This window comes from Trachemys scripta, chromosome 1, assembly GCF_013100865.1.
Source record: "Trachemys scripta elegans isolate TJP31775 chromosome 1, CAS_Tse_1.0, whole genome shotgun sequence".
Taxonomy (NCBI): domain Eukaryota; kingdom Metazoa; phylum Chordata; order Testudines; family Emydidae; genus Trachemys; species Trachemys scripta.
This window is the reverse complement of record NC_048298.1, coordinates 336,472,863-336,496,349: the sequence shown is the minus strand read 5'-3', so window position 1 is coordinate 336,496,349 and position 23,487 is coordinate 336,472,863. Positions and strand designations below refer to the sequence as shown.

Genomic DNA, 23,487 nt, shown 5'->3' with positions numbered 1-23,487 from the left:
GGGGCAGAGTCGGGGCAGAGTCCGGCTGGGTTGGGACCCCAGGGCAGAGCAGGGCAGAGGCGGTACCAGGCTGACGTCTGGGAGCAGAGTCGGGGCAGAGTCCGGCTGGGTTGGGACCCCAGAGCAGGGCAGAGGTGGTACCAGGCTGAAGTCTGGGGGCAGAGTCGGGGCACAGTCCGAGTTCAGTTGGGCGCGTGGCCAATCAAGGGGCCACCCGCGGGGTCACGCTGCGTCCCTTGGGCAGCACTTCATGGGGGCGGCTCTGCAGGGCCTCTGGGTGGCACAGTGGGACTGCCGGCCATCCCAGGCTCTAGTCCCTGGATGCTTATGTGCCACCAGGGCCCCCCATCACCCTCTCCCAGTACCCTCTGTCCCATTGTCCCCCGTGGCACTGCCTGACCACCACCCCCCCTCCTCACCCAATGGCACAACCTAGCATCCTCTAGCCCCACTCTGTCCCCTCGCACACCATGGCACAGCTTGCCCTCTCTGATCTCACCTTGCCCCGCCACCACCCGAGAACAGACTGCCTGTGATCCCACCCTCCTGGCACAACCTGCCCCCATGTTGCCCCTTCCCCATGCTTCCATGGCACCTAGACTGACCAGGCCTTTGTCTTTAGCAGCTTTGTGTGCACAGAGATACCATGCAGTCTTCCCCGACTAACCCCAGTCTGTTCCCTGCTGCTGCTGACCCAGGTAACAAGCCTTAATCTCTGCTGCCATAACCAGGGGGAGAACAGGGACTCAGAGAGAGAGCTCTTTCCTCACAGTCAATGCTGGCCCCGTTGCCCCAGGGTTGCCCTGGAGGTTGTTGTGCTACAGGTGAGATCAGAAGTGAATTTGGGGGCATCTTCTCTGTTCTAGTGCCAACACCTCAACAGCTCATTGTGGTGGGATCACCGGCGTGCAGCCTGGGACTGTGGGAGCGCAGTGCCCCCTGAACTCTCCAGCCTGGGCTGTCTCTCTCAATGCTTTGCTAGTGACAAGCAGCAAACCCCGCCAGGCACTGTCATCATTCAGCACAACCGCATGTGGAGCCCCACACCCAGCTAGATTACATGAATGCTCCCAGAGCCACTCATGAATCACACAGAGAAAGACACCAGCCAACTCCCCCCAGCTCCCAGCACTGTACCTCAGGAATATATCACCTTGCACTGCTCAAGATGAGCAGTGCAAATATATTAATTGATTCACCACTTCATCAATGGAAAGTGGATATACACCTGCCTTTGTAAACCTGAGCAAATTTACCACACACTTCAGGCAAACTTACTCATAAAGATAAACTGTAAAACAAACTTATTCACTACAAAAGATAGATTTTAAGTGATTATAAGTGATAGGCAAAAAGTCAGACTTAGTTACCAAAATAAAATAAGTGTAACGCCGACAGACCCTGGTTGTCGGTGGGTGGGATTGAACCTGGGACCTCTGGAGCTAAATGCACAAGCCTCTACTGCATGAGGTAAAACCCACATGGCTGTTAGCTAAGGCTCTAGGGCAGACTCGTTAATCTCTCTCTCTAAGTGGTCTTGGTGCACTAGCGGGGACAGAGTACCACACCCAGGAGGTAGGTGGGTTTTATAAGCACGCAGTCTAAACTCTCAACCCTATTAGACTGGGCAACATCTAGACCAGGGGTCGGCAACCTTTCAGAAGTGGTGTGCTGAGTCTTCATTTATTCACTCTAATTTAAGGTTTCACGTGCCAGTCATACATTTTAATGTTTTTAGAGGGTCTCTTTCTATAAGTCTATAATATATAACTAAACTATTGTTGTATATAAAGTAAATAAGGTTTTTAAAATGTTTAAGAAGCTTCATTTAAAAGCCCCCCAGACCGGTGGCCAGGAAAATCAGCTCGCATGCTGCCTTTGGTACGTGTGCCATAGGTTACCTACCCCTGATCTAGACTAAGCAGTTTTTCTCACCCCACTGGATATTGCAGTTCATAGTACACAGGTTTCACCATTGAAACCTGGCCAGTCTCCTCTGCTGGAGTCTTCAGTCTTCTGAGTGTCCTTGTTGCTTGCAGTGTAGGTGGGGGCAGGAGAAAGCCAATCATGGGGCCCCTGCATTCTGTTTTATACTCTTAGTCCACATGCTTGGAGAACACAAGCCCAGGAACTGTAACTCCTCTGCTGGACAATGGCTGGTGATTTCTGTTCAACACTCACCCGGGTGTTGGTTACCCCCCTTATCATTGCTTCACTCTCTGGAGAGCTAGTATCTGAGTGCCTCCCAAACCCACAGCATATTTTGGTGACAACCATACAACACAATTCTCATAACTTCAAATGCCTTCATGATACACACATTTAGATGGAACAGTGGGTTTCCGCAGATCATAACCTTTCTCCGGATATCTCACATGGCATGCTTTATATGCAATATCACAATTATATATAGATGAGGAATATGGGGGTTACAGGGCACTCCCCTGAGGTACAGAGTGTCACACTCATTCTTTGCTTCCCCCAGCATGGGGGTGTGTAGGAATCATCCTCAAACATGCATAGTTTACTGAGGACCATTGTGCCAGCCAGAGTGACCGCAGGGTCGCACCAGGCATTATGTACTGAAGTTCCCCCATCTGGCTCAATCCTGCAAATCCACAAATCTTGGAGGCAGCCCTAGGTAAGGTCAGGGCATCCACCCCTTTCCACGTGAACACGGTATGTTGGGGTATTTTTGTCCATCCTGGTAACATGGCTGAAGAGCACGCAACCCTGCTTTTGAGTATAATGAGCATCTGAAGGAATCATAGAATATCAGGGTTGGAAGGGACCTCAAGAGGTCATCTAGTCCAACCCCCTGCTCAAAGCAGGACCAATCTCCAGACAGATTTTTGCCCCAGACCCCTAAATGGCCAGATCTGTAAGACTGTGACATTTTGCACAAAGTCAACCCACTTTATGCTCAGGATTTGGTGCTGACAGCACATAAGGAACGCCACTAGCCTTTCACCAGGTCTTCAGCAGCGCAGAATCCCCAGCACACTCAGACCATAGACTAGTTGTCACTCAGCTCTCACTTCATTTTCCAACTCCTCGCAAGCCGGAAGTCCCCCAATAGTACCATGTGCAGCCTGTATCAGGGGATCCTGTTGAAGCCGTGAAACACCGATAGGCCGCCAAAGATCACATATGTGGGAGGGAATCTGGCCCCGCAGTACTGTGCAGCTGGGTGTGGGCAGCATAGGGGGCACCCTCAGCCTTGGGCTGAGCGCTTGCTCACTTCTGGCCCTAGCTCATGACTCTGTCCCTTTGCAGGTGGCAGAGAGCCCAGGAGCTCCCAGCCAGCAGAGCATGGCTGGGCCTGGGGTGTCCGCCAGCGCCTTGCTGCCCAGCTCCAAGAGACGGGGAGGCCTGATCCCCAGCACCTGGACGCGCTCGTGGCAGAGCTGGTCGCTGTGTTTGCGAAGGTGCTGCAGAGGAGCAGCCGAAGTGCCTGGCTGCACCTGCTGGATGTCCTGCAGCTCCTCAGCCCCTTCCGGGAGCAGCTGCGTTGCCGGGAGGAACTGCTGCCTTACCTGGAGAGCCTCTGTTACCAGTACCGCCGCAGTCAGGCCCTCGTGTCTGACCTAGATGTCCTGGGAGCCGTGGGCCAGGCCTTCCCCAGGGACCACTCAGAGCTGTATGCCCATCCACTTGCTGCGCACGGCAGGGATCCAGTGCCCCCAGCCAATCTGCTCCCTGTTGGCTCCGAGCCAGCCTTTGCAGGGCAGCCCTGCCCCTTTGTCCTAGAGCAGGAGGTCGAAGAACCAGCAGCCGTGTGCCAGCCAGGCCCAGTGTCTTTTCAGGAGCTGCAGAGATGTGTGGGTCTGGTGGGCATGGAGCTGGCTCAGGACGAGACCCAGTGGAAAAGCGGCCTGGGCCTCATGTCCCTCGCCCTTGGTACAGAGGTGCCTGTGAAGTATTGCTGTGCCGAGCTGAGGTAAGGGCTTCCTCCGCCAAATCCTGGCCCCAGGCTCCAATGTCCTCCCACAGCGCATGGGCTGCTCTCGTGGGCCCCGCAGAGTCCAGGGATCATGCACACTCCCACTTCCCCAGGGCCACAGGGACGCTGGACTGTACTCCCCAGAGAGCCTGCCAACTGGTGGTGGGGACTGTGAGCCAGGACTCCTGGGTTCTGTTTTCAGCTCTGGGAGGGGAGTTCGCTCAGGGGAACTGGGCAGCCAGGAGTCCTAGTTGTTTTTTCCAGTGCTCACTGTATGGTGGTCTAATGGTCCAGATCCTGCTGGGGAGTGAGTGTGAGCGGAGTGTGGCATCCCAGCTGCCCTCCCGCCCTGCCTGCACTGTGGAGAGGGAGCTGGCTTTGGACATGGGGTGACCTCTGCCCTGGAGCTCTCACAGTCATCCTGTCTTCACTGCAGGCTCCTTCCAGACCCAGGCCGAGAGGCTGCTGCACCCGCCCCACAGGTGGTGGAAGGAGAGCAGGGCTTCTCCTGGCAGTCCCTGACAGGGCTCCGGGCTGCTGAGATTTTTGTGAGGAACAGGCACCTGAGGAAAATCAACTTTGTCTACCTCAACATTGCCCCCAACAGGCACTTCAGGTAACTGCACCCCAAACTCACCCCCCTGCACCCACACTGCCAGGCACTTCCCTAGTGCTGTGTTAGCCTCTGGGATGTCAGGCCTGGTGCCCCCACTGGTGCTGCAGGGCTCAGTGGATAGGGGCAGGGGGATGTGTGGATGGGTGGAGCAGCCAGGCCCTGCTTCCTCTTTCCATGCAGGCCTTGGTATCTTCCTTTCTCCGTACAGGCCCTACGACCTGGTTGTGGTTCCTAAGCGCCAGGCCAACCCCCAGCACTATGTCTTCTCCCCTTTTGGGGTGCTCCACGTGCACCCTGAAGAAGGCGCTGAGGCCCTGACACTTGGAGAGTGGCACCGAGAGGCCACGCTGTGGCAGCTACTCCAGTGCATCCCCTTCTTCAAGCACTGCCTCGTCCGCAAAGCCTTTGCCCGGTGAGTGGTGGGTGCCCCTTGCTGATGGGCACTGTAGAGGAACCTGCGAGGGATCCCAACCTCCACACTGTGCTGGGAGGATGAGGCTTGAGGGCCTGCAGAATGGGACCTGGAGACCTGAGCCCTGGATGCAGGGGGCCTATATTGCATGTGTTGGGGCAGGACCTGAGGTATTAGGTTGGCTGGCCCCCATTAGCAGCGGTTCTGGCTGCAGGCACATGGGCTGGAGCCCAGGGATGTGGGCAGGGTGGGACCAATAGCAGCAGGTCGGGATGGAGCCCCTTGTGGATGTGCAGTGTCTCTTGCCTCCAGCACGGCACAGCTCCTAGTCTCATCCTCCTTCCCCCGTAGCTGGTGGCAGAATGTGAAGCACCTGCAGCTGCTGAGACGCCAGGAAACTCTGGGCAGGCACCTGCTCCTGGCTGTGCCCCACTTTGGAGCAGCACTGCTCCACGTCTCCAGGTGAGAGGATGTCTGTGTGTGTGGGAGGGGCGTCCTTGCCCCAGCCAGGACCTTGACTGAGAGCAGCCCCTGTTCAGGCTGGTGCCGTTCCCCTTGGAATCCCAGCTGAGAACACCCTGCACTGGAGGCCCAAGGCCCGGAATGTAGCCTTATCTATAGCAGGGGTTCTCAGACTTTTGTACTGGTGACCTCTTTCACACAGCAAGCCTCTGATTGCGACCCTCCCCCTTATGCATTAAAAACACTTTTTTATATATTTAACACCATTATAAATGCTGGAGGCAAAGCAGGGTTTAGGGTGGAGGGTGACAGCTCGCGACCCCCCCATGTAGTGACCTCGCAACCCCCAGTTTGAGAATCCCTGATCTATAGTTTGTGTTTACTTTAACCAATTCCCACCCCAAGGGCCAGCCTCTGAGACAGCTTACAGGAGAGAGGTTACCAACACAAGAGGCCCCACCATGCACAACAGAGACTCTGTAGTGCTCTTTCCGTAATAATTCCCTTTATTAATCGACCAAACAATGCATACGCTGCAGTCTGGTAAAGCAGTGCTTCCACACCTCACTACTTTTGGAGTGCCCCATCTTTCATAGGCTAACTCATTAATATTTACGTCACCTTAGCGTGGTAGTCACAGGTGGTTACCTTAAGGAAGTCTCGAACATTTCACCCTGACAAGCAGTGTTTGTCTTGTGGCATCTACTATCTTTCATAGACATTAGTGTGGAAACTCTGCAGTTATATTCAAAACATCAGCATCAGCACCATACACACAGGCTCAGCCGGTTTGTTAACATGCGAATGCTACAACATTCAGTAATACTTACCTTTCACCTCTTTGTCCTAAATATGCCTGATACCTTTTATCCTGGGTTATGCAGAAGACAGAATACCCCTGTCCCCCGCCTCTTTAGGTTCTCCAGTGGTCCTCACCGAGTCCTTTCTCCCCAAGCAGGGGCCAGAGGAGCCTCTGTAGGCAGGGCCGGTGCAACCCATTAGGCGACCTAGGCGGTTGCTAGCATTTGGGGAGCAGCATTTTGGGTCCTTCGGCGGCGGCCGGATCTTCGGCCACCCCAGTCGTCGTCGTCATTTAGGCAGTGGGAGCTGGGGCAGGGGGGCGTGGGGAGGGCCGCCTGCAGCAAGTAAGGGGGGGGGGGGGGCCACGCAGGGGAACTGCTCCCTGCCCCAGCTCACCTCTGCTCCACCTCCTCCCCTGAGCACAGTGCCCGGCTCTGTTTCTCTCCCTCCCAGGATTGTGCCGCCGCAAGCCTGGGAGGCGGGAGAAGTGGAGCAGCGATGGCGTGCTTGGGGAGGAGGCAGAGCAGAGGTGAGCTGGGGCGGGGAGCTGCCGCACAGCTCCCCGGGCTGGGGGGGGCTGCCCAAGGGGGGGGGCGCCTCAGGACGGGGGGGGGGGCGGCCGGGGGGGGGACGCCTCAGGGGGGGGGGGGGGGTGGGGAGCTGCCGTGGGCGGGGGGCTCCTTAGGGCGGAGAGCTGCTACAGGGCTTGGGGGGTGCAAGGTGGAAGTTTTTCCTAGGGCGCGAAACATCCTTGCACCCTCCCTGTGGGGCTCTTCCCTTCAGGGGCCAGTTCTCTTCACACTCCTGGCTCCCTTCGGGCTCACAGAGGACATCTGAGCTCAGGGTCAGCTCTCCAGGGGTGCTGTGAGCAGAGCCTTGGGGAGGAAGGGCTGAGGCCCCAGCCAGTGAGCTCAGGGTTACTGGACTGAACCCCAGGAGGGGTCCCTCGCTGGCTTCTACACTCCTGCGCCTATCCTCGATTGCCTGGGGCTGAGTGCCCAGGTGAGACTGGCTGTCCCCATGGCCCTGCCTGATGGATCCTGCTTCCTTCTAGACTCCTGCAGGAGCTAAGATCTGTACACTGGCTGCCCCAGGATGACTCCAAATGCTACCCCTTCCCAGAGCTACAGCGGGCCCTGGCCCAAGAGAACGGCCGTGCCCGAGGCCTGCTCAGGAGGTTCCTCACCCTCTCCTCAGCCATTCTCGAGCTGGTAAGGCAGGGTTGGAGCCTCGGGGAGACTCTCCACCTTTGTTCTCTCCCTGTACTCCCAGTGCCCCTTGGCTTCTCTCCCTGAGTGCCCCCTGCTGGGAGGGGTCAGAACTGCAGTGCCAGGAGCTCTACAGCCAGTGCGCCTTCCCTGCTCCCTACAGTGCCCTCTGATGGGAGCTCCCCCTACAGCTCCTCCTGCAGGGAATGGCCAGGAGCTCCACAACCCCACAGCCAGTGCTCCTGCCCTGCTCCCTGTAGTGCTCCTCCAGCACTGGGAGAGGAGTAGCTGGGAGTTCCCCTCCACAGGTCCTCCTCTCCCATGGAAGCTCCACACCTGCCCTATGGACCCTACAATAGCTCTGGGAGCTCTCAGGGTTGTGTCCCCCAGTCAAACCAGGAAACAGTGCTTCTGCCATGCTTGATGTTTTTATCAGAGACCTTTTAGGACCCTCTCTCTCCATCCCAGAGCAGCAAGAGTCTCCTGGAATAATGTGGGGCTCCATAGCTGGGAGAGATTTGGGCAGCTCCCTTCACTCCTTCCCCATCCCACCCTGAGCACCGACAGGGAGATGGGTCTGTGCAGGGAACCTGTCTTCTCAGCCCTGCTGTGTCCATGTCCTTGCAGGTGCGGGATGACACATACAAGACAGTGCACGGGCTGCAGACCCAAGTGCAGAGCTACAAGCTCTACATCACCAAGGAGTCCCTGTATAAGCAGAGAGTCCACTACAGGGACCTGGAGAGGAGGCTGAAGGAAGCCGAGTTCTGGATGCAGAGGCTGGGCAGCCTGGCCCAGCTGGTGAACCTCCTGACCTGCCAGAACCTGGTCTCCATTGTGCAGGAGGAGGTCACAGCGTTCGTCAGCAACGTCATGAAGGTGAGGCAGGAAAGAGGAGGCTGGAGGCTCTGAGTGTTCCGCGCCTTGGGCCTGTCTCTTTCTCAGTCTGACATTGGCATAGATTCAAAGAGTTGAAGGCCAGACAGGACCATTAGGTCGTCTAGTCTGACCTACTGATAGCTCAGGCCAGAGATTCCTGCCCAGTTCCCCCTGTACTGAACCCAGTCACTTGTGTTTAGCTAAGGCAGCGGTCTCCAAACTTTGGAGGGCCATGCCCCCCCTTACCCATGTCCGCGCCCCTCTGAGCCGTGGCCGTGAGGGATGCAGACAGGGTAAGAGAGCCGAGGCTGGGGCCACAGCCGGGGGTGGGTCTGGGGCCAGGGGCTGGGGGTGGGAGTGGAGCCAGGCTGCGGTGGGGACTGGCAGCTGGGCCCACAGCCTGGTGCAGCTACGCTCTGTCAAAGTTAGACTCAGGACTCATAGTTTGTCAGACCACTCTGTTTTATTAGCACAGCGCTCTGCTAATACATTCAGATAATGTGAGCCTCCATGCAAGATTCAAACAGTCTTATTTATACAGATAAAAGGGTGCGAACTAAACAAAGGGACAGAGAGAGCAAAATTGTAAAATATGCATGGAGCACAATATGCATATCCTGCCTCCTTGTTAACTTTTGTCAGATCTAAGACTAGTGCTTCACCAATTGCCCTTAAGTGGCAAGTTAAGCAGTTAATGTCTGCTTTCCTGCCCCCCTGGCTTGCAGCATTTCTCATTTCTACTTAAAGGTACATACAGCATTCTTTAATTCATTCTATTTCTTTAATATAATTCATTTCACTTTCACAATCCCTCCTTTTGGTCAAGCTTACGCAAAGACCAACAATTACTGGGTTCCACATATTAATAGTTCTTTATCTCTTCGTTCATCAGCGATATTTAACATCATCATATTAGCACTCTGTTTTGGGGCAGTCACTGGGTGGCATACCTTACACAATTCTGGATACAACAGGAGATTAACTGAAAACATACAAAAATCATTAGGATTCCGCACAGGATAGTCAGGGCTCCCTGAAACAACCAGTTTCCTATGCCAGAGAAATTGAATAGGTTACTTAGCCACTTCCATAAATAACTGGGCTCTTCATAGGGAAGATATGCGATTTGTTCTAAGTGACTAGCGCGATCTATTACCTCATTGGTGTCGTCAGGTATGAACACACAACATTCTTTTCCAATGAGAGCACAGGTCCCTCCTTTGGCCGCCAGCACTATGTCCAATGCCTGACGGTTTTGGAGGGCCATCTGTTGGATCGCCCCTGTTTCTTTGGCCAGGGTCTTTAAACTCTCTCCGGTTTCATTTGCCATTATTTCAACTACTGCTTGTAACCTTAGGAGCCTTTTTGCATGGTGTATTACTCCCCCAAGTGGGATAAGGGAACCGCCAATGGCCTCTTCCCAGGTCAAGGGGCTTATGTTATTTACATACCATTGGGCATTTGATAAGTCCCTTCTTCTTCGCCTGAAATTACGAAGGCGTTCTCGTGGGAAAGACCCTAGCACTCGGAATTGTGGGAAGAGTCGAGCGGGATAACAGATACCTGACCAGTTAGCTGGTAACACAGTATAAGCTTTGGTCCCACAAACCCAATGATGGCCTATTAAGGCTGGGAAGGGTCGGTTGCACCCATTTGTCACATAGGTGCCTACAAAGGAGGAGTAATATCCTCCGAAGGGCACAGGGTAATTCTCCTTACGAGGAGTGGTGTTATTTGCATGACATTGAAAGATTGTATTGTTTTCACTAAGATTACTGTAGGGGGAACAGGAGATTGATTTTTCTGTTTGATCCCATGTCGAGAAAAATTCATATCCCCGTACCCGGCCCGCCACTCTTTAGTTTTGTTCGAATAATCCCATACACCATTGGCCACAATATGCTGAAGGCAACGGCTTTTTCCCAGATCCAGCCCTGTCCATTACACACTCGACACCAATGACCTTTTCCCTCCACCACACTTATCCATTTAGATACATTTATTCCCACTGCTTCCCAAGTGTCATTATTGTTCCATGTTTTGTTAAACGGACGAGGTCCTCCAGTGAGGTCTGGGGAATTGAGTGGGATTGCCAGGACAGGAACACCAGCTTGAGAGTGAGCTGGGATGTGGCTGCAGACCCAGCAATTAGAAATATTAAGGGTCTGAGCTATCCACACTTGCTGCTGGATAAAAGAATTGTCATTGTGAACTCCCCAGACCTTCAGACACCAGCAGCCGAGGAACAGGCGCCACCAGAGGCTCATGTTGGAGGCAAGGCCCTTCCGGTTCTGACAACCTCAACGGAGAGAACCGCAGTCACGGTTTTACATCCACCAGGCGCTAGGCTCACTACTGCTTCTTTTTGGGCCTTGCTTTAGGTCGTCGTCTGCTTCTGGCAACCCTTACGAGAGCGTAGATGGTAAGGTATTGCAGGCTGTTCCTCTAAGTCTTCTTCTGGAGTCAAAATTGACTCTGCGTGGTCCTGAGGTGATTGGTTTGCTGGGGGGTGCCTTCTTACACTGCGAAGCATGTATGCACGCTGTGATGCCAGACAGTTTAACAGCCACCTGGATAGTAAGCAGTACCTGATGATTCTTTGATGTCCTTTAAGTCTCTTTACTACTTCTTCCTTGACTCTGGCTATAACAATGGCCTTCACACCTTATCTTTTCCTGATGCATACATTCCTTATTCACACAGATTGAGAATACAAACAGTAGTATTTTATATGGAGCAAAAAGGCATTGCAAATTAAACCTTGCTAAGTTTTACAATCAATAACCAAGACAATTTACATTGAGACCCAGGCCTTCAATGTTCCTCTAATCTACTTAACATAGACACAATAGAGAATCCTGTTTCTTACTTACTAAACCTTAAAACAAAGAAATGTATATTTAACTAGAGGCCTACTTTGTAATACATATAGGAAACCATAGTAGACATTATAACTTATTCTAAAACAAAAGGGTGACCATAATCAGTCATAAGGATTGTTCTGGTCTGTGATTCCTTTCTGCTATTCAAAAAGGGTGGCTGACAGGGATGAAATCAAGTCATACATTAATTCTTATGGGACATTATAAAATCCTGCTCCTACATATCCCCCTTTTGACACTAAGATATTAATCGCCAGTGTCACTTCTTATTTAGTCCACGTAATAGAAAATACTGGGAGGTGATTTGGGCCTGTGGCTCTAGCTTTGCATACATTTGTTTTATCCAACAGCACATTTCAAACGTTACAATTAAACACATACAATTTAAAACCAAAACCAATTAGGGTTAGTAACATTAGTACGCCAGTAGTTGTGGGAGACCATTCAGAAAATATGTTATACCAATGGTAAGCTGTTATGTCTTTCTGCAGTGGCAATTCTTAACATGTTGCCATTTGCATGTATAATATGAATGGTTCGGTTTCCCACATTGCCCTTTTGTTTGTTTTAGGAACTATGTTACCTTTTTATCTTTTGTAAACACATTACTTACATTACATTTACATTTGTCTATTGGAAGGTTGCTAACACTTCCATTCTTTTAAAACACTTTCCCCCCCAAGAATTAACACATACACATAGCCCATTATACAGTACTTTGGTCTCATTATTCATTTTATCCCACATACAGGATCCTAGTGAGATGTCTTTACTACAGGGCTTTGGAGCAACAGGCATGGATAACCATACCCACTTTTATTTGTTTCTTATTAGGTTGTCCTGTAGCTGATATTAGCTTTTTCTGAAAGACAAAAATAACATTTTTCTACCCCTTTTGGGGTGGCATTCATTATTGCTTAAAATATTCCTTTCTTTTACAAATACCCTTGCTGATTGCAGGCAAAACAAGAGGAATTACCTCCATATTTTCCTGTGTTTTTGTTCTATAGGCAGGCCAGGTTTTAATGGCTTCTATCTTTTAAGAGTTATGGGGAAATTATCCCACTGTTCAGTCATTAAATCCATGAGGTGGCGTACCTCAGTTTTCCCTTTACAGCAGACCAAGGTTACAATGTCTTTCCTGCTGTATTAAGCTTTAAGTTTGTTCACAGGTAACAGCTGAAAAGCATCATTACCATAAAGGATTTTTTTTCTTCAAAAATCATACACACTATACATTGTTACAGGGGTACTTAGTAACATTAAATTTATTTTAATTAAAGGTATCTTGTTATACCGTGCCTTTTATTTAGACAATTTGTTTGCTGACCAGGTATGTTCTTTATCTGCAACTTCTTTGTGCTGGCAGTTCTCTCACTTCCTTTATCAGTTAGATAATTTGCATCCACACAGGCTTGGCTTTTGGATTCAAAACCATTAGCAGAGCTCAGAGACTCTGTCTTAAAAGGAACACAATTAACTTTTACCAGAGTTTTGATTACTTTTAACTCTTGCTTCCAAAACACACACAGATCTGAAAAAGAACACACAGTCTATTGTGGCTCCTTTGGAGCCCTAATAGGATTTTAATTAAGTAGCATGTTTCGTTTGCATTTCTTTTACCCCCTCTATAATATACACTGCACACGTCTGCACATTCCTTCTATACTTTAACTTTTAAAACATTAGCCATATTAATTTTTACATAAGGTGTAACTGTTTCTTTTGTTCTTACAGAGTTTTATGTACCCTTATCAAAGTGACAGTCTGATTACACAGAGCCATTTTAAGGCTCAGTGTTTCTAACATTGCTTCTTTTTGTTTTGTGCACCTCACCCCTGCTGTTGCTTCAGAGGGCCACCGATTTTATTCTTTTCCTACAGCTTTCATTTGCTATTTTGTTACAAAAACAAACAAACAAACAGAATCCAGAATTTCTCCCTATTTTTCTGATTTTGACTGTCCTGCTGCAGTCATGACTTGGTCTTTATTTGAAAACATTTAAATTTTGTAAAGAATCAAGTTACCCCTCTAAGGGTTAAATACCAAATCTCAAAGTCAACCAACACTGATTACCTGTGTCTGGCAAAAAGGTCTGTCAGTTTTGCAACTTTGAATTAAAGAGTCAGATGGATTTGTAGTGGCATTATAAACAAAACAAAACCAATTTATCTTAAACTTACAAAACAGGAGTTTTACAAACCTCACATATTCCCACAGACAGACAGATACATACACATTTTTTTCTCCCTTAACATCCCTCTTACACTGCTTTGTTTTTACATAGCTGTACATAGATTACATTACCTTTATACATTTGGGGCAGTTAAGTTCCAATAGAACCCCCCCCCCATGTTCTTTTAGCAAATTTGACTCAATTGTCCATAGTCAAATGATTTTAATTAGATAGTCTCTTTACCTGGATTATTTACAGACATTCCTCTGGAAAAGGGCCCATTTTTCCTTTAGAATGGCTGCAAAGAAACCAAGAATTCTTTTAACAAGGTCCTTTTAAACATTTTCACAAAGTTTAACTGTTTAATTCTCTCCAGTCTCTGTAGAGTTAACTTTTCACTCTCTTTCCTTAAATCACTTGTTTATTTCCCAAAATGACACCTTTATCAACTCAGATTTCACCATTTTAAGTATTGTTCCAGGGGTTCATTCTTGCACTTACTCCTGACACTATGCCCTTAGGGCTTCCAACCTGTTTTTTGTTTTGTTTTTAGTTTCTTTATCCGTTGCTTGCCTGTTTGTCTGGGCCCAATCCTGCTTTTTCCAATGAACCATTTTTGTGAGTGATATTGTGGTCATTTCACAATTTTGAAAGAAATGCTTAAGGAAAGGGACCAGGAAGGGTGGGGGCTAGTTGAGGAGCCCACCCTCCTTGCTGAATTGGTAATGGAACACTAAAGAATCAGTTTCTGAGGCAGACAACGAAGGGGAACAGAACAAGTGGCATTTTATCCTTTTTTTACAATGAGAGGGGAGTATGAAGGGAGTTGGGATCGATCCGGGGTTGTTTTAGAACAGGGTGAAGGGGAGCGCTCAGTCTGGTGGTGGGAGAGGAGGCTTTTAATAAAGCTTTTAATTTATTATTTGAATATTTGAGAGAGGTGAGTTTTGATTTTGTCCACCTACGATTTGCCTCTTCCCACCACTGCATGAAACAATTAACCTCTCCTTTAGCCAATTTAATTTTAGGCTGACCGAGTTTTTTTTTTTTTTAAGATGTCCACTCGGTCCTTGTTCCAAGGTTTTAACAGTGGCCACTGAGTTTTGGGATCTCCCTGAGTTAGCCTAGACCATTTTTCCAGAAATTTACAGGAGTCCGGACCCTTCCTAAAACTGAGCCGGCGTTCCTTTAGGGAACTGTCCCGACTTAGACGTCTGGTTACCAATACAGGAGGACTTTACACACACCAATCACACAAGAAGGAAATTCGGGTTCGTCAGAGCGATGCCCGGTGCAACACACAAAAGGAGCCCACAGGCTACTGACTCAATCGTCCTTGCTTTCACACCAAGGGTTTTACCCAAGGTGCGGTGCGGCTGCAATTGTGCAGATTTCACTCACTCAGACCGCGGGGACAGGAACCCCTTGGTCGGCCGATCCCCGGACGGAGATGGCACCCAGACTCAAACACTCCACAGGAGGACGGATAGACACAGAGACAGAACAGTCCTCAGTCCGGACAAAACACAGAAATAATTACCTGACCAGATTCCTGATGTCAGATCCCGGGATCCCTACCAGAACAGAGTGGGAACCAACAGGTTCGATGGCGTAGACCTCACTGTGGTCGTGCACCCTTCCGTTCAGGAGGAGGACCGCTCGGGCCAAATGCCCAGGTGCCGGCTACCACGGTCGTCCTACAAAAACGGTCAGGAATCACACAGCCCCAGTGAAAACGATTGCCATCTCGGTGGAACCTCCAAATTGTCAAAGTTAGACTCAGGACTCATAGTTTGTCAGACCACTCTGTTTTATTAGCACAGCACTCTGCTAATACATTCAGATAATGTGAGCCTCCATGCAAGATTCAAACAGTCTTATTTATACAGATAAAAAGGTGCGAACTAAACAAAGGGACAGAGAGAGCAAAATTGTAAAATATGCATGGAGCACAATATGCATATCCTGCCTCCTTGTTAACTTTTATCAGATCTGTGGGCTGGTCCACACTTAGTCCGGACTTCGGACTAAGGTACGCAAATTCAGCTACGTTAATAACGTAGCTGAATTCGAAGTACCTTACTCCGGACTTACCGCGGTCCAGACGCGGCCGGAAGTCTCCCCCCATCGACGCCGCGTACTCCTCTCGGCGAGCTGGAGTACCGGCGCCGACTGTGAGCACTTCCGGGATCGATCCCAGAACATCGATGGCGTGCCGCTGGACCAGCCGGTAAGTGAAGACTAGGCCTAAGACTAGTGCTTCACCAATTGCCCTTAAGTGGCAAGTTAAGCAGTTAATGTCTGCTTTCCTGCCCCCCTGGCTTGCAGCATTTCTCATTTCTACTTAAAGGTACATACAGCATTCTTTAATTCATTCTATTTCTTTAATATAATTCATTTCACTTTCACAGCTCCCGGCCCTGCCCCTGCCCCCAGGCCAGGAACAGAGCAGCAGCCAAGGCTGAGGGCAGGGGTGGGTTTGGGAGTGGAGCAGCAGCCGGGCTGGAGACTGGGGCCGGGGCCAGGGCCAGGTGCAGGGCTGGGAGCTGGGTGGGGATGCAGCTGCGGGCCGGGCCAGATCAGAGCTGGGGGTGAGGAGGGACTGGGTGGCACTCCTTCCCGCTGCCCGTGGGGGCTGGCCTGGGCCCTGCCGCCCCCCCCAAAGGTTCCTCTGTGCCCCCCTAAGGAGACGCACCCCACAGTTTGGGGACCTCTGAGCTAAGCCATCTTCCAGAAAGGGCATTGAGTCTGAAATAGAAGACTTCACGAGATGGAGATGTCTGGCTGTCTTGCCAGTGTTTTCCCCAGGAATTGAAATTAGGGGGGGGGTTTGGATTTACGGGGGGGGGGGGGGGGGATGTCAGGGCCGATGAGGGGCGAGACCATGAGGGTGAAGGTGGGCTGTATGGCACCATAGTAAAAACTGAAAAATGTTTCATGACTATTTTATTAGATTTAATTCATGTTTTAAAATCATCACACAAATTAAAGTTGGCTACTCAAGCCTTCTATGAAGCACTACATCTACATCCTTCTTGGTTTCTTGTTATAATTTTGCACAACTCTGTTAATGAACTTCTTGACTGCAATGCGTTCATCTTTGGTGGCTTCTCATGTGTCCGGTACTTCCATTCCTTCAGTTGATATGCTCATTAGTTCATTCACATGATCAGGCAGAAGGCGACTTCTTTCAGAACACAAAATTCTATTCAGTGATGAAAAAGAACGCTCACCTGTAGCTGTTGTGACTGGGAGTAGCAAGAGATGAATTCCTACTTCTTTCATCCCAGGAAACAGAACACAAAGATCGGGTCGAGCCACTAGTGATGATAAAAAAGAAGTTGAAGTCAAATCTTCATTCATTCATCGTATGATATTCCACTCTGTGTTCAAATTCTCTATTCTGTCCTGAGCACATGGCAGCCCCATTGCTGGTAGTGCCTCACTCTACTCAACTGTCGGTGTTTTATAGGACAGGGATCTGTAAAAGCTACATAGAGGTTGAGTAGAATCTAGAAGTCGCTGTTGTAGATTTTTAAGAATCAAGTCTGTGTACTTTTTCAGTTGTCTTAAACACTTCTTGTCCTCTTCACTTAAGGATTCAATATAAATGCCTTCATTAGTCAACTTCTGGACTGAAGTCTTTGCTTCTTCCAGTACTTTTTCAATGGATAGCTCTCTGATTGATCCAAATGTAGCTCCTATTGCTGGACAAAGATCTACTACTGTTGTGGTAGATGCCTGGATAGCCTTGTGTAATGACCCAAGTGGTTTCAACAGTAGACTTGCGAGAGAGAGAGAATGGCAATAGTCTTCTCTGAACATAGTAGCAAAAGGAATCCACCAGCCTCACTCCTTAGATCCATCCCATCTTGGTAGATACTGTATATACTCGTTCATAAGCAGAATATTTTTGGTAAAAAAGTGATGCATCAAAGAGCGGGGGTCAGCTTATAAATGGGTCTACACCAAAATTTGATGATTTTAAACTCTATGGAATCATTGAATTGAATATCTAATACATTGTCGTTTTGTTTACCTGACGCGCCACTTCCTGCAGCTCCCATTGGCTGGGAATGGCGAACCGCGGCCACAGGGAGCTGAGGAGCTCCATGCCTGCAGACACTCCAAGTAAACAAAATGTCCCGACCTGCCAGCAGCTTACCCTGACAGCCGGGAGCCAAAGTTTACCAACCCCTGAAATATAGGGTCGGCTTATGAAAGGGTAATACAGTTTTTGCTATTTTTATCTAACCATCTTGGGGGGTTGGCTTATAACTAAACGGGCTAATGAACGAATATATATGGTTCTTTCCAAAGCCAGTAATAATGGCTCAAGTAATTTTAAGACAATAGCCAAGGATCACTCATGAGAAAGCCAGAGGGTTTTCCCAGGTTGGACTAATTTGAACTTCAGTCCCAGTGTATCTTCTATATTTTCCAAGATACTCAGTCTTTTGGGACTCTTGCTGAAAAAAGAATATAATGAAGAAATTAAATGTATAGCTTTTTTAAATGTCTTTTGAAGAGTCTGCAGCTCATACTAGCGCTAGTTGGAGTAGATGGCCTCTGCAGTGTGTATAGGAGAGATTAGGGTTACACTTTTCTCTGAGCAAAACTTGTACTCCACCATGTCTTCCAGAGAAGTTTGCAGCTCCATCAAATGCACAAGCAGCCATCTGTTTGGGGTCCAATTGACAAGCATTTAACTCTTCTAAGATGTGGGTTGTCACAGATGCAGCCGATGTGTCTTCTATAACTTGAACATCTAGAAATGCATCTACTGGCCTACCACTGACATCAAGATGACTTAATACTTGATACCCATTTGCATCGGTGCATTCATCAGCCATGTATGCAAATGTTTTGAATGTGGTGAGAGAGTTCTTCACTTTTTCAACTGTTGAGTCTTTCACTGTTGCACCACATGCTTCTAGCCAGTCAGTTGAGTTTCTTGCAGAAAGATAGTGAGCATTTGCTGGTCTTGTTCAGAACCAGTGTTCAACTTCAGGATGAACAAGTGACAATGCACTTAGCATTGGCCTCCAGTTTGTAGTGTGTGGTATCTCTTGCTTAAATAGAAAGTAGGATGCCACAGCCATGTTTGTTTGGATGAACTGTGTTGTGTCTCCAGCATTCTTAACAGCCTCATTAACACTCACCGGTGTTGTCCTTGGTCAGAGGAGACTCAGAGTTCAGAGGTGCTTTCCCATGAGTTCAGCTCCCAGGTGGGGGGCAAGAAGGCACCTTGCTCATTCCTCCAGCTGCTCACTGTTCGCTCTGGCCACTGTTGTTCGTTGTGCCACTGTTCACGCCATTGCTCTGTTGCCAATGGCCCTGCACCATCACCTGCTGCTGCCACCTGCCACTGTGATCTCTGTGAGTTGGTTTCTTGAGGTTCCACCCAGATCTCAGTGATTTCAGCTGAGCTCTCAGTGTGGGAACCTCGCTGCTAGTGCAGACTGGGCCGCCTCTTCCACAGAAACACTGTCCCACAGCAGGTCTAAGTGCTTAGACCTGATTATCAGTGATTTCAGCTCTACTGGTCACTTAACAAAACAAAAGACTGTCTATGGCTGGGGTGGGCAAACTTTTTGGCCCAAGGGCCACATATGTATGGAAATTGTATGGTGGGCCATGAATGCTCACAAAATTGGAGGTTGGGGTGCGGGAGGGAGGGAGGGAGGAAGGGCTCTGGCTGGGGATACGGGCTCTGGGGTGGGGCCAGAAATTAGGAGTTCAGGGTGCAGGAGGGGGCTCCGGGCTGGGGCAGGGGGTTGGGGTGTGGGCGGGGGGGTGAGGGCTCTGGGTTGCAGGAGGGTGGGACCGAGGGGTTCGGAGGGCGGAAGGGGGATCAGGGCTGGAGCAGGAGGTTGGAGCATGGGAGCAGGTCTGGGGTGCAGGCTCTGGGTGGCACTTACCTCAAGCAGCTCCCGGAAGCAGCGGCATGTCCCCGCTCTGGCTCCTATGCGGAGGAGCAGCCAGGTGGCTCTGCGCACTGCCCCGTCTGCAGGCACCACCCCTGCACCTCCCATTGGCCCAGTTTGCTGGCCAATGGGAGCTGTGAAAGCAGTGCTTGTGGCAGCGTGCGGAGCCCCATGGCTGTCCCTACGCATAGGAGCTGGAGGGGGGGATGTGCTGCTGCTTCCAGGAGCTATGTGGAGCAAGTCCCCGACCCCACTCCCCAGCAGGAGCTCGAGGGCTGGATTAAAATGTCTGAAGGGCTGGCTGCGGCCCCCGGGCCATAGTTTGCCCACCCCTTGTGACTCAGGCAGATCATCAAGCAAAACACTTGTCCCCACCCTCTCTTTTGATGCCCTCAATCAGCACAGGCTAAGTACAGTTCTACTGCCATTTACTCCTACAATAAGAATGCTGGAGGCAAAGCAGAGTTTAGGGTGGAGGGTAACAGCTTGCGACCCCCCATGTAGACCTCCTGAGGGGTCCTGACCCCAGTTTGAGAATCCCTGATTTAGACTTTGCTTACAAATCATCATTTGAAATTATTAGGTTGGCCAACATCACTGAAATAAATGCACTGACATTGTCATAAAGAACAACAGCTGTGTAAGGAAGCTAGTCTATGTTCATACTTTTCAAATCTATTATACTTTTTTCAGATAAATATCTTTTATCATACACTTTATATGCTTTTAAAGTGTGTATTCATGTTTCAATTTTAATTCACTAAACTGGCAACACTGCATGTAACTAGTTCACAAAACGGGGGGGGGGGGGTTGGGGAAATTCAGGGGGGTGTAGGTGTCCCGCAGTGGCCCAAGAGCATCAGTAACAACCTCCGAGCAGACTGTTAGGAACCAGGGCACAAACCCCAGGCTGGGTGTGAGTTCTGTACTTCGATTTCACCAATGAATGATCAAGTGTGAACCCCTCAGGTACTCTAACAGCCTTGGGTACACCACTCTGTCTTGTCATCTAGGTCCCCAGGGTGAGCCCTTGGGGAGCTCAAATGACACCCCCATGCCTCCTCGCTTGGGCCAAAACTTTGAAAGGTCTCAGCCATTGGATTCTGCCTTCTTCCTGTTCTACTCCTCTCATGGTACTGCTCTGCTACCTACCCCAATAAAGGAGAACTAACTTAAAATGCCTTGTTCAAAAATTTTAAGTAACACTTAACTTTCAAATGCCTGAACTGAAAACGTAACTTTTCTTGTCTGCATAGTAAACACTAGCATTTTTATCTGTTTGAATAATCAAAGTGGTGCCTTCTTGGTTGCTTCCTGAAGGTCCACAGTCTGGGCCAGCTCATGCTCTATTGAGATGGTTGCAAGGCCGACCAGCCTATCCTGTGTCATTGTGGAGCGTAGATGTGTTTTTATTAACTTCAGCATGGAGAAGCTGCGTTCTCCACTGGCAACTGTTACAGGAAGTGTTAGAAGTATGCGCAGAGCAACAAGAGCATTTGGAAAGAGGGTGGTCATCTTATTTGTGCACATATATTCCAGAACAGCCTTTGGAGTTGATCCTGCTGAAATGTATCTTGAAAGGGCTTTCAGTTCATCACCTAAATCACTCGCATCAATATCGTACATGTCATCATGTGTCAACACTGTCTCTAGTGCCCTACATTGGTGGTGTAAGTCTTCTTCAGGTATAGTGAGGAGCTTTGGAATATCATACAACATGCCAAATATACTGCTGTGTTTCTTGAGCTGCATGAAACGTTCTTCAACTGATTGTATTGCACAATATAGTACTTGGTTAATGAATTCAACTTTGAATTGTTGTTTGGGATCTTTTATGGGATTATCCTGTGCCTCGTAATCAAAATGTCTTCTTCTTCGGTGACTCTTGTATTCTTGAATTGTTGGGAAAATAGCTTCAGCGTGAAGTTCCTCTTCCAACTTCTGTGCACTCTTCAGAACATTTTGAAATCCCTCATCTGATCAGCAAGACTGTAGGTATGATTTTGCTTTGTCCATTTGTTCCATTGCTCCAGATATATCAAGGTCAACACCTTGGAGTCGCTTACTTATAACATTTATTTCAAACAGTATGTCATGCCACAACACTTAGCCACACAGAAATTTGACATTATGTATGTTCCTGGTGATTCCATTTCCCTCTGCCACTATTCTCCCACAAACAGTTCCTGTCATAGCATTATCCTCCATAATGGCAACTATGGCATCATCTATCTTCCCAATTTGGTGTTTGACAGGCTTTATCGCCTCCACTCAACTTTCGCATCGTGTGGCACTCAGTGGTTTCAATGTCAGAGAGGATGTTCCCAGATGTTGCTTCAAAATTTGCCAGTGATGAGTTGATGCAGAGAAAAATACATAGATGCTTTGAATTATCCCATCCCATCTCCTAGAACTGGAAGGGACCTTGAAAGGTCATTGAGTCCAGCCCCCTGCCTTCACTAGCAGAACCAAGTACTGATTTTGCCCCAGATTCCCCAAGTGGCCCCCTCAAGGATTGAACTCACAACCCGGGGTTTAGCAGGCCAATGCTCAAACCACTGAGCTATCCCTCCCCCATTACATTAAAAAATTTAGCAGCCTCACTAGAAGCTGATGCTGCATCATTGACCACCAAGTTCAATGAATGAGAACCGCATGGGACAAAAAAAGCTGGAGGGTTTAACTCTCGGATCCGTGTCTGCGCTCCTCTGTTCTTTCCTCTCATGTTGGCACCATTACCATAGCCCTGACCTCTCATGTCAGCTATTGCAATTCCCGTATCTTCCAGCTTTTTAAATGAAATTTGTCATTCCAGCTCCTGTAGTATCATCAATGTCAATAAATTCTAGAAAATGCTCTCTGACAGTCACCATTGCAGGGACATTTTCACTAGGTTCTGTTGGTGTTACAAAACGCACCATTAAAGTCATTTGTTCGATATGGCTGATGTCAGGTGTGCAGTCCAGAATAACAGAGTAATATCTTGCTGACTTCAGATCTGCCACAATCTTCTGTTTGACTTTTGTTGCTAGTAACTGAATTGTTTCCCAAGGTAGTGGTGTGTGTACATTTCTCGGGTGGTGACCCTTCTTAGATGCTCCTGGAGTACAGCATCAAACTCAGCCATCAGCTCCACAATTTTAAGGAAGTTTCCATTGTTTGGCACATACAGCTGATCTGAAGTGCTACACAGTGCTAAGTTTTGGGTAGCAAGCATTCTCACAATGGCAATGAGCCTTTTCAGAACATTTTACCAGTAAAGAGACTCTGATGCAATCTTCTCCTGATGCTGATTGTCTATGGTGGCCTTTAACCTTAGTCTCATCTCAAGTAACAGTAGTTACTACCGAACCTGTTGGAGTCAAATTACACCTTTGCAAAAGATCTGACCTATCTCTTAACAACATAAACAACTGTACATACATATGTTCATTCCATTTACCCGTTCACTGGCAAAACAGAAGCAATTGAAGGATCGTATTATAATTAAGTGATCCCTCCGGTGGCCACCTTTCCTGGTCCTCTAGCTGATATTGAGGCCAGTCTACTGTACAGAATCTTTTCAGTTTACTTTTAATCAACGGATCCGATCCAAACACTTTCCAGTTCACCAGAATGCATTCTAAGGGCGTACACCTTACCCTGCCTGCAGTACTCTGTCCCTGCCCCATACTCTAGGGAGACACTGGGCGTCCCCAGGTCAAAACAGGTAAAGTCCCCACTGGACTGTTCCTACCTTATCCAAGGGTCCGGTTCTGCACCGTCGCCCACAGCTGCTTCTCCACTACTCGAGCGTGTTGCACCGTTGTACTCTCCAGGGTCGACCAAACCACGTCTCCGCCGAGGCCCCCGATGAAGTCACCGGTGCGCGCTGGGCGTCGGTCATCGCCGCAATCCGTCGACCTCCAACAGGGGTCCGGGCAAGGCTAAATTTCAGCCTTGAGCCCACCCAGAGACGCCAAGACTGTTGCCGGCACAGGGGCCCGAGGACAGCAACAGCGGGGTTCGTTGCCTGGTGTGCTTCGCACCAATAAACACACCAGGGTGGAGAAGCAAACAAAGTTTATTTGAGATCTCAAAGTGGTGCAAGGAGACAGGCAAGTCTCAGATCAAGCACACCAGCAAAAACAGTTTTCCTCTCTTTATACATTTTACAACTAAGACCCCCCCTTTCTCCCCCT

General features: G+C 49.1%; 1 protein-coding gene across 1 annotated transcript in view; it reads left to right on the top strand.

The window, feature by feature from the left end:
- The first annotated feature begins 468 nt into the window (after nucleotides 1–468).
- DNHD1 (dynein heavy chain domain 1) overlaps nucleotides 469–23,487 on the top strand; it is a 128,343-nt gene continuing 105,324 nt past the window's right edge. The window contains 7 exon segments of the mRNA XM_034780358.1: nucleotides 469–698; nucleotides 3,277–3,940; nucleotides 4,380–4,559; nucleotides 4,768–4,971; nucleotides 5,323–5,433; nucleotides 7,289–7,445; nucleotides 8,070–8,321. Coding sequence (XP_034636249.1) covers nucleotides 647–698; nucleotides 3,277–3,940; nucleotides 4,380–4,559; nucleotides 4,768–4,971; nucleotides 5,323–5,433; nucleotides 7,289–7,445; nucleotides 8,070–8,321 — 1,620 coding nt within the window. The 5' untranslated portion in view covers nucleotides 469–646.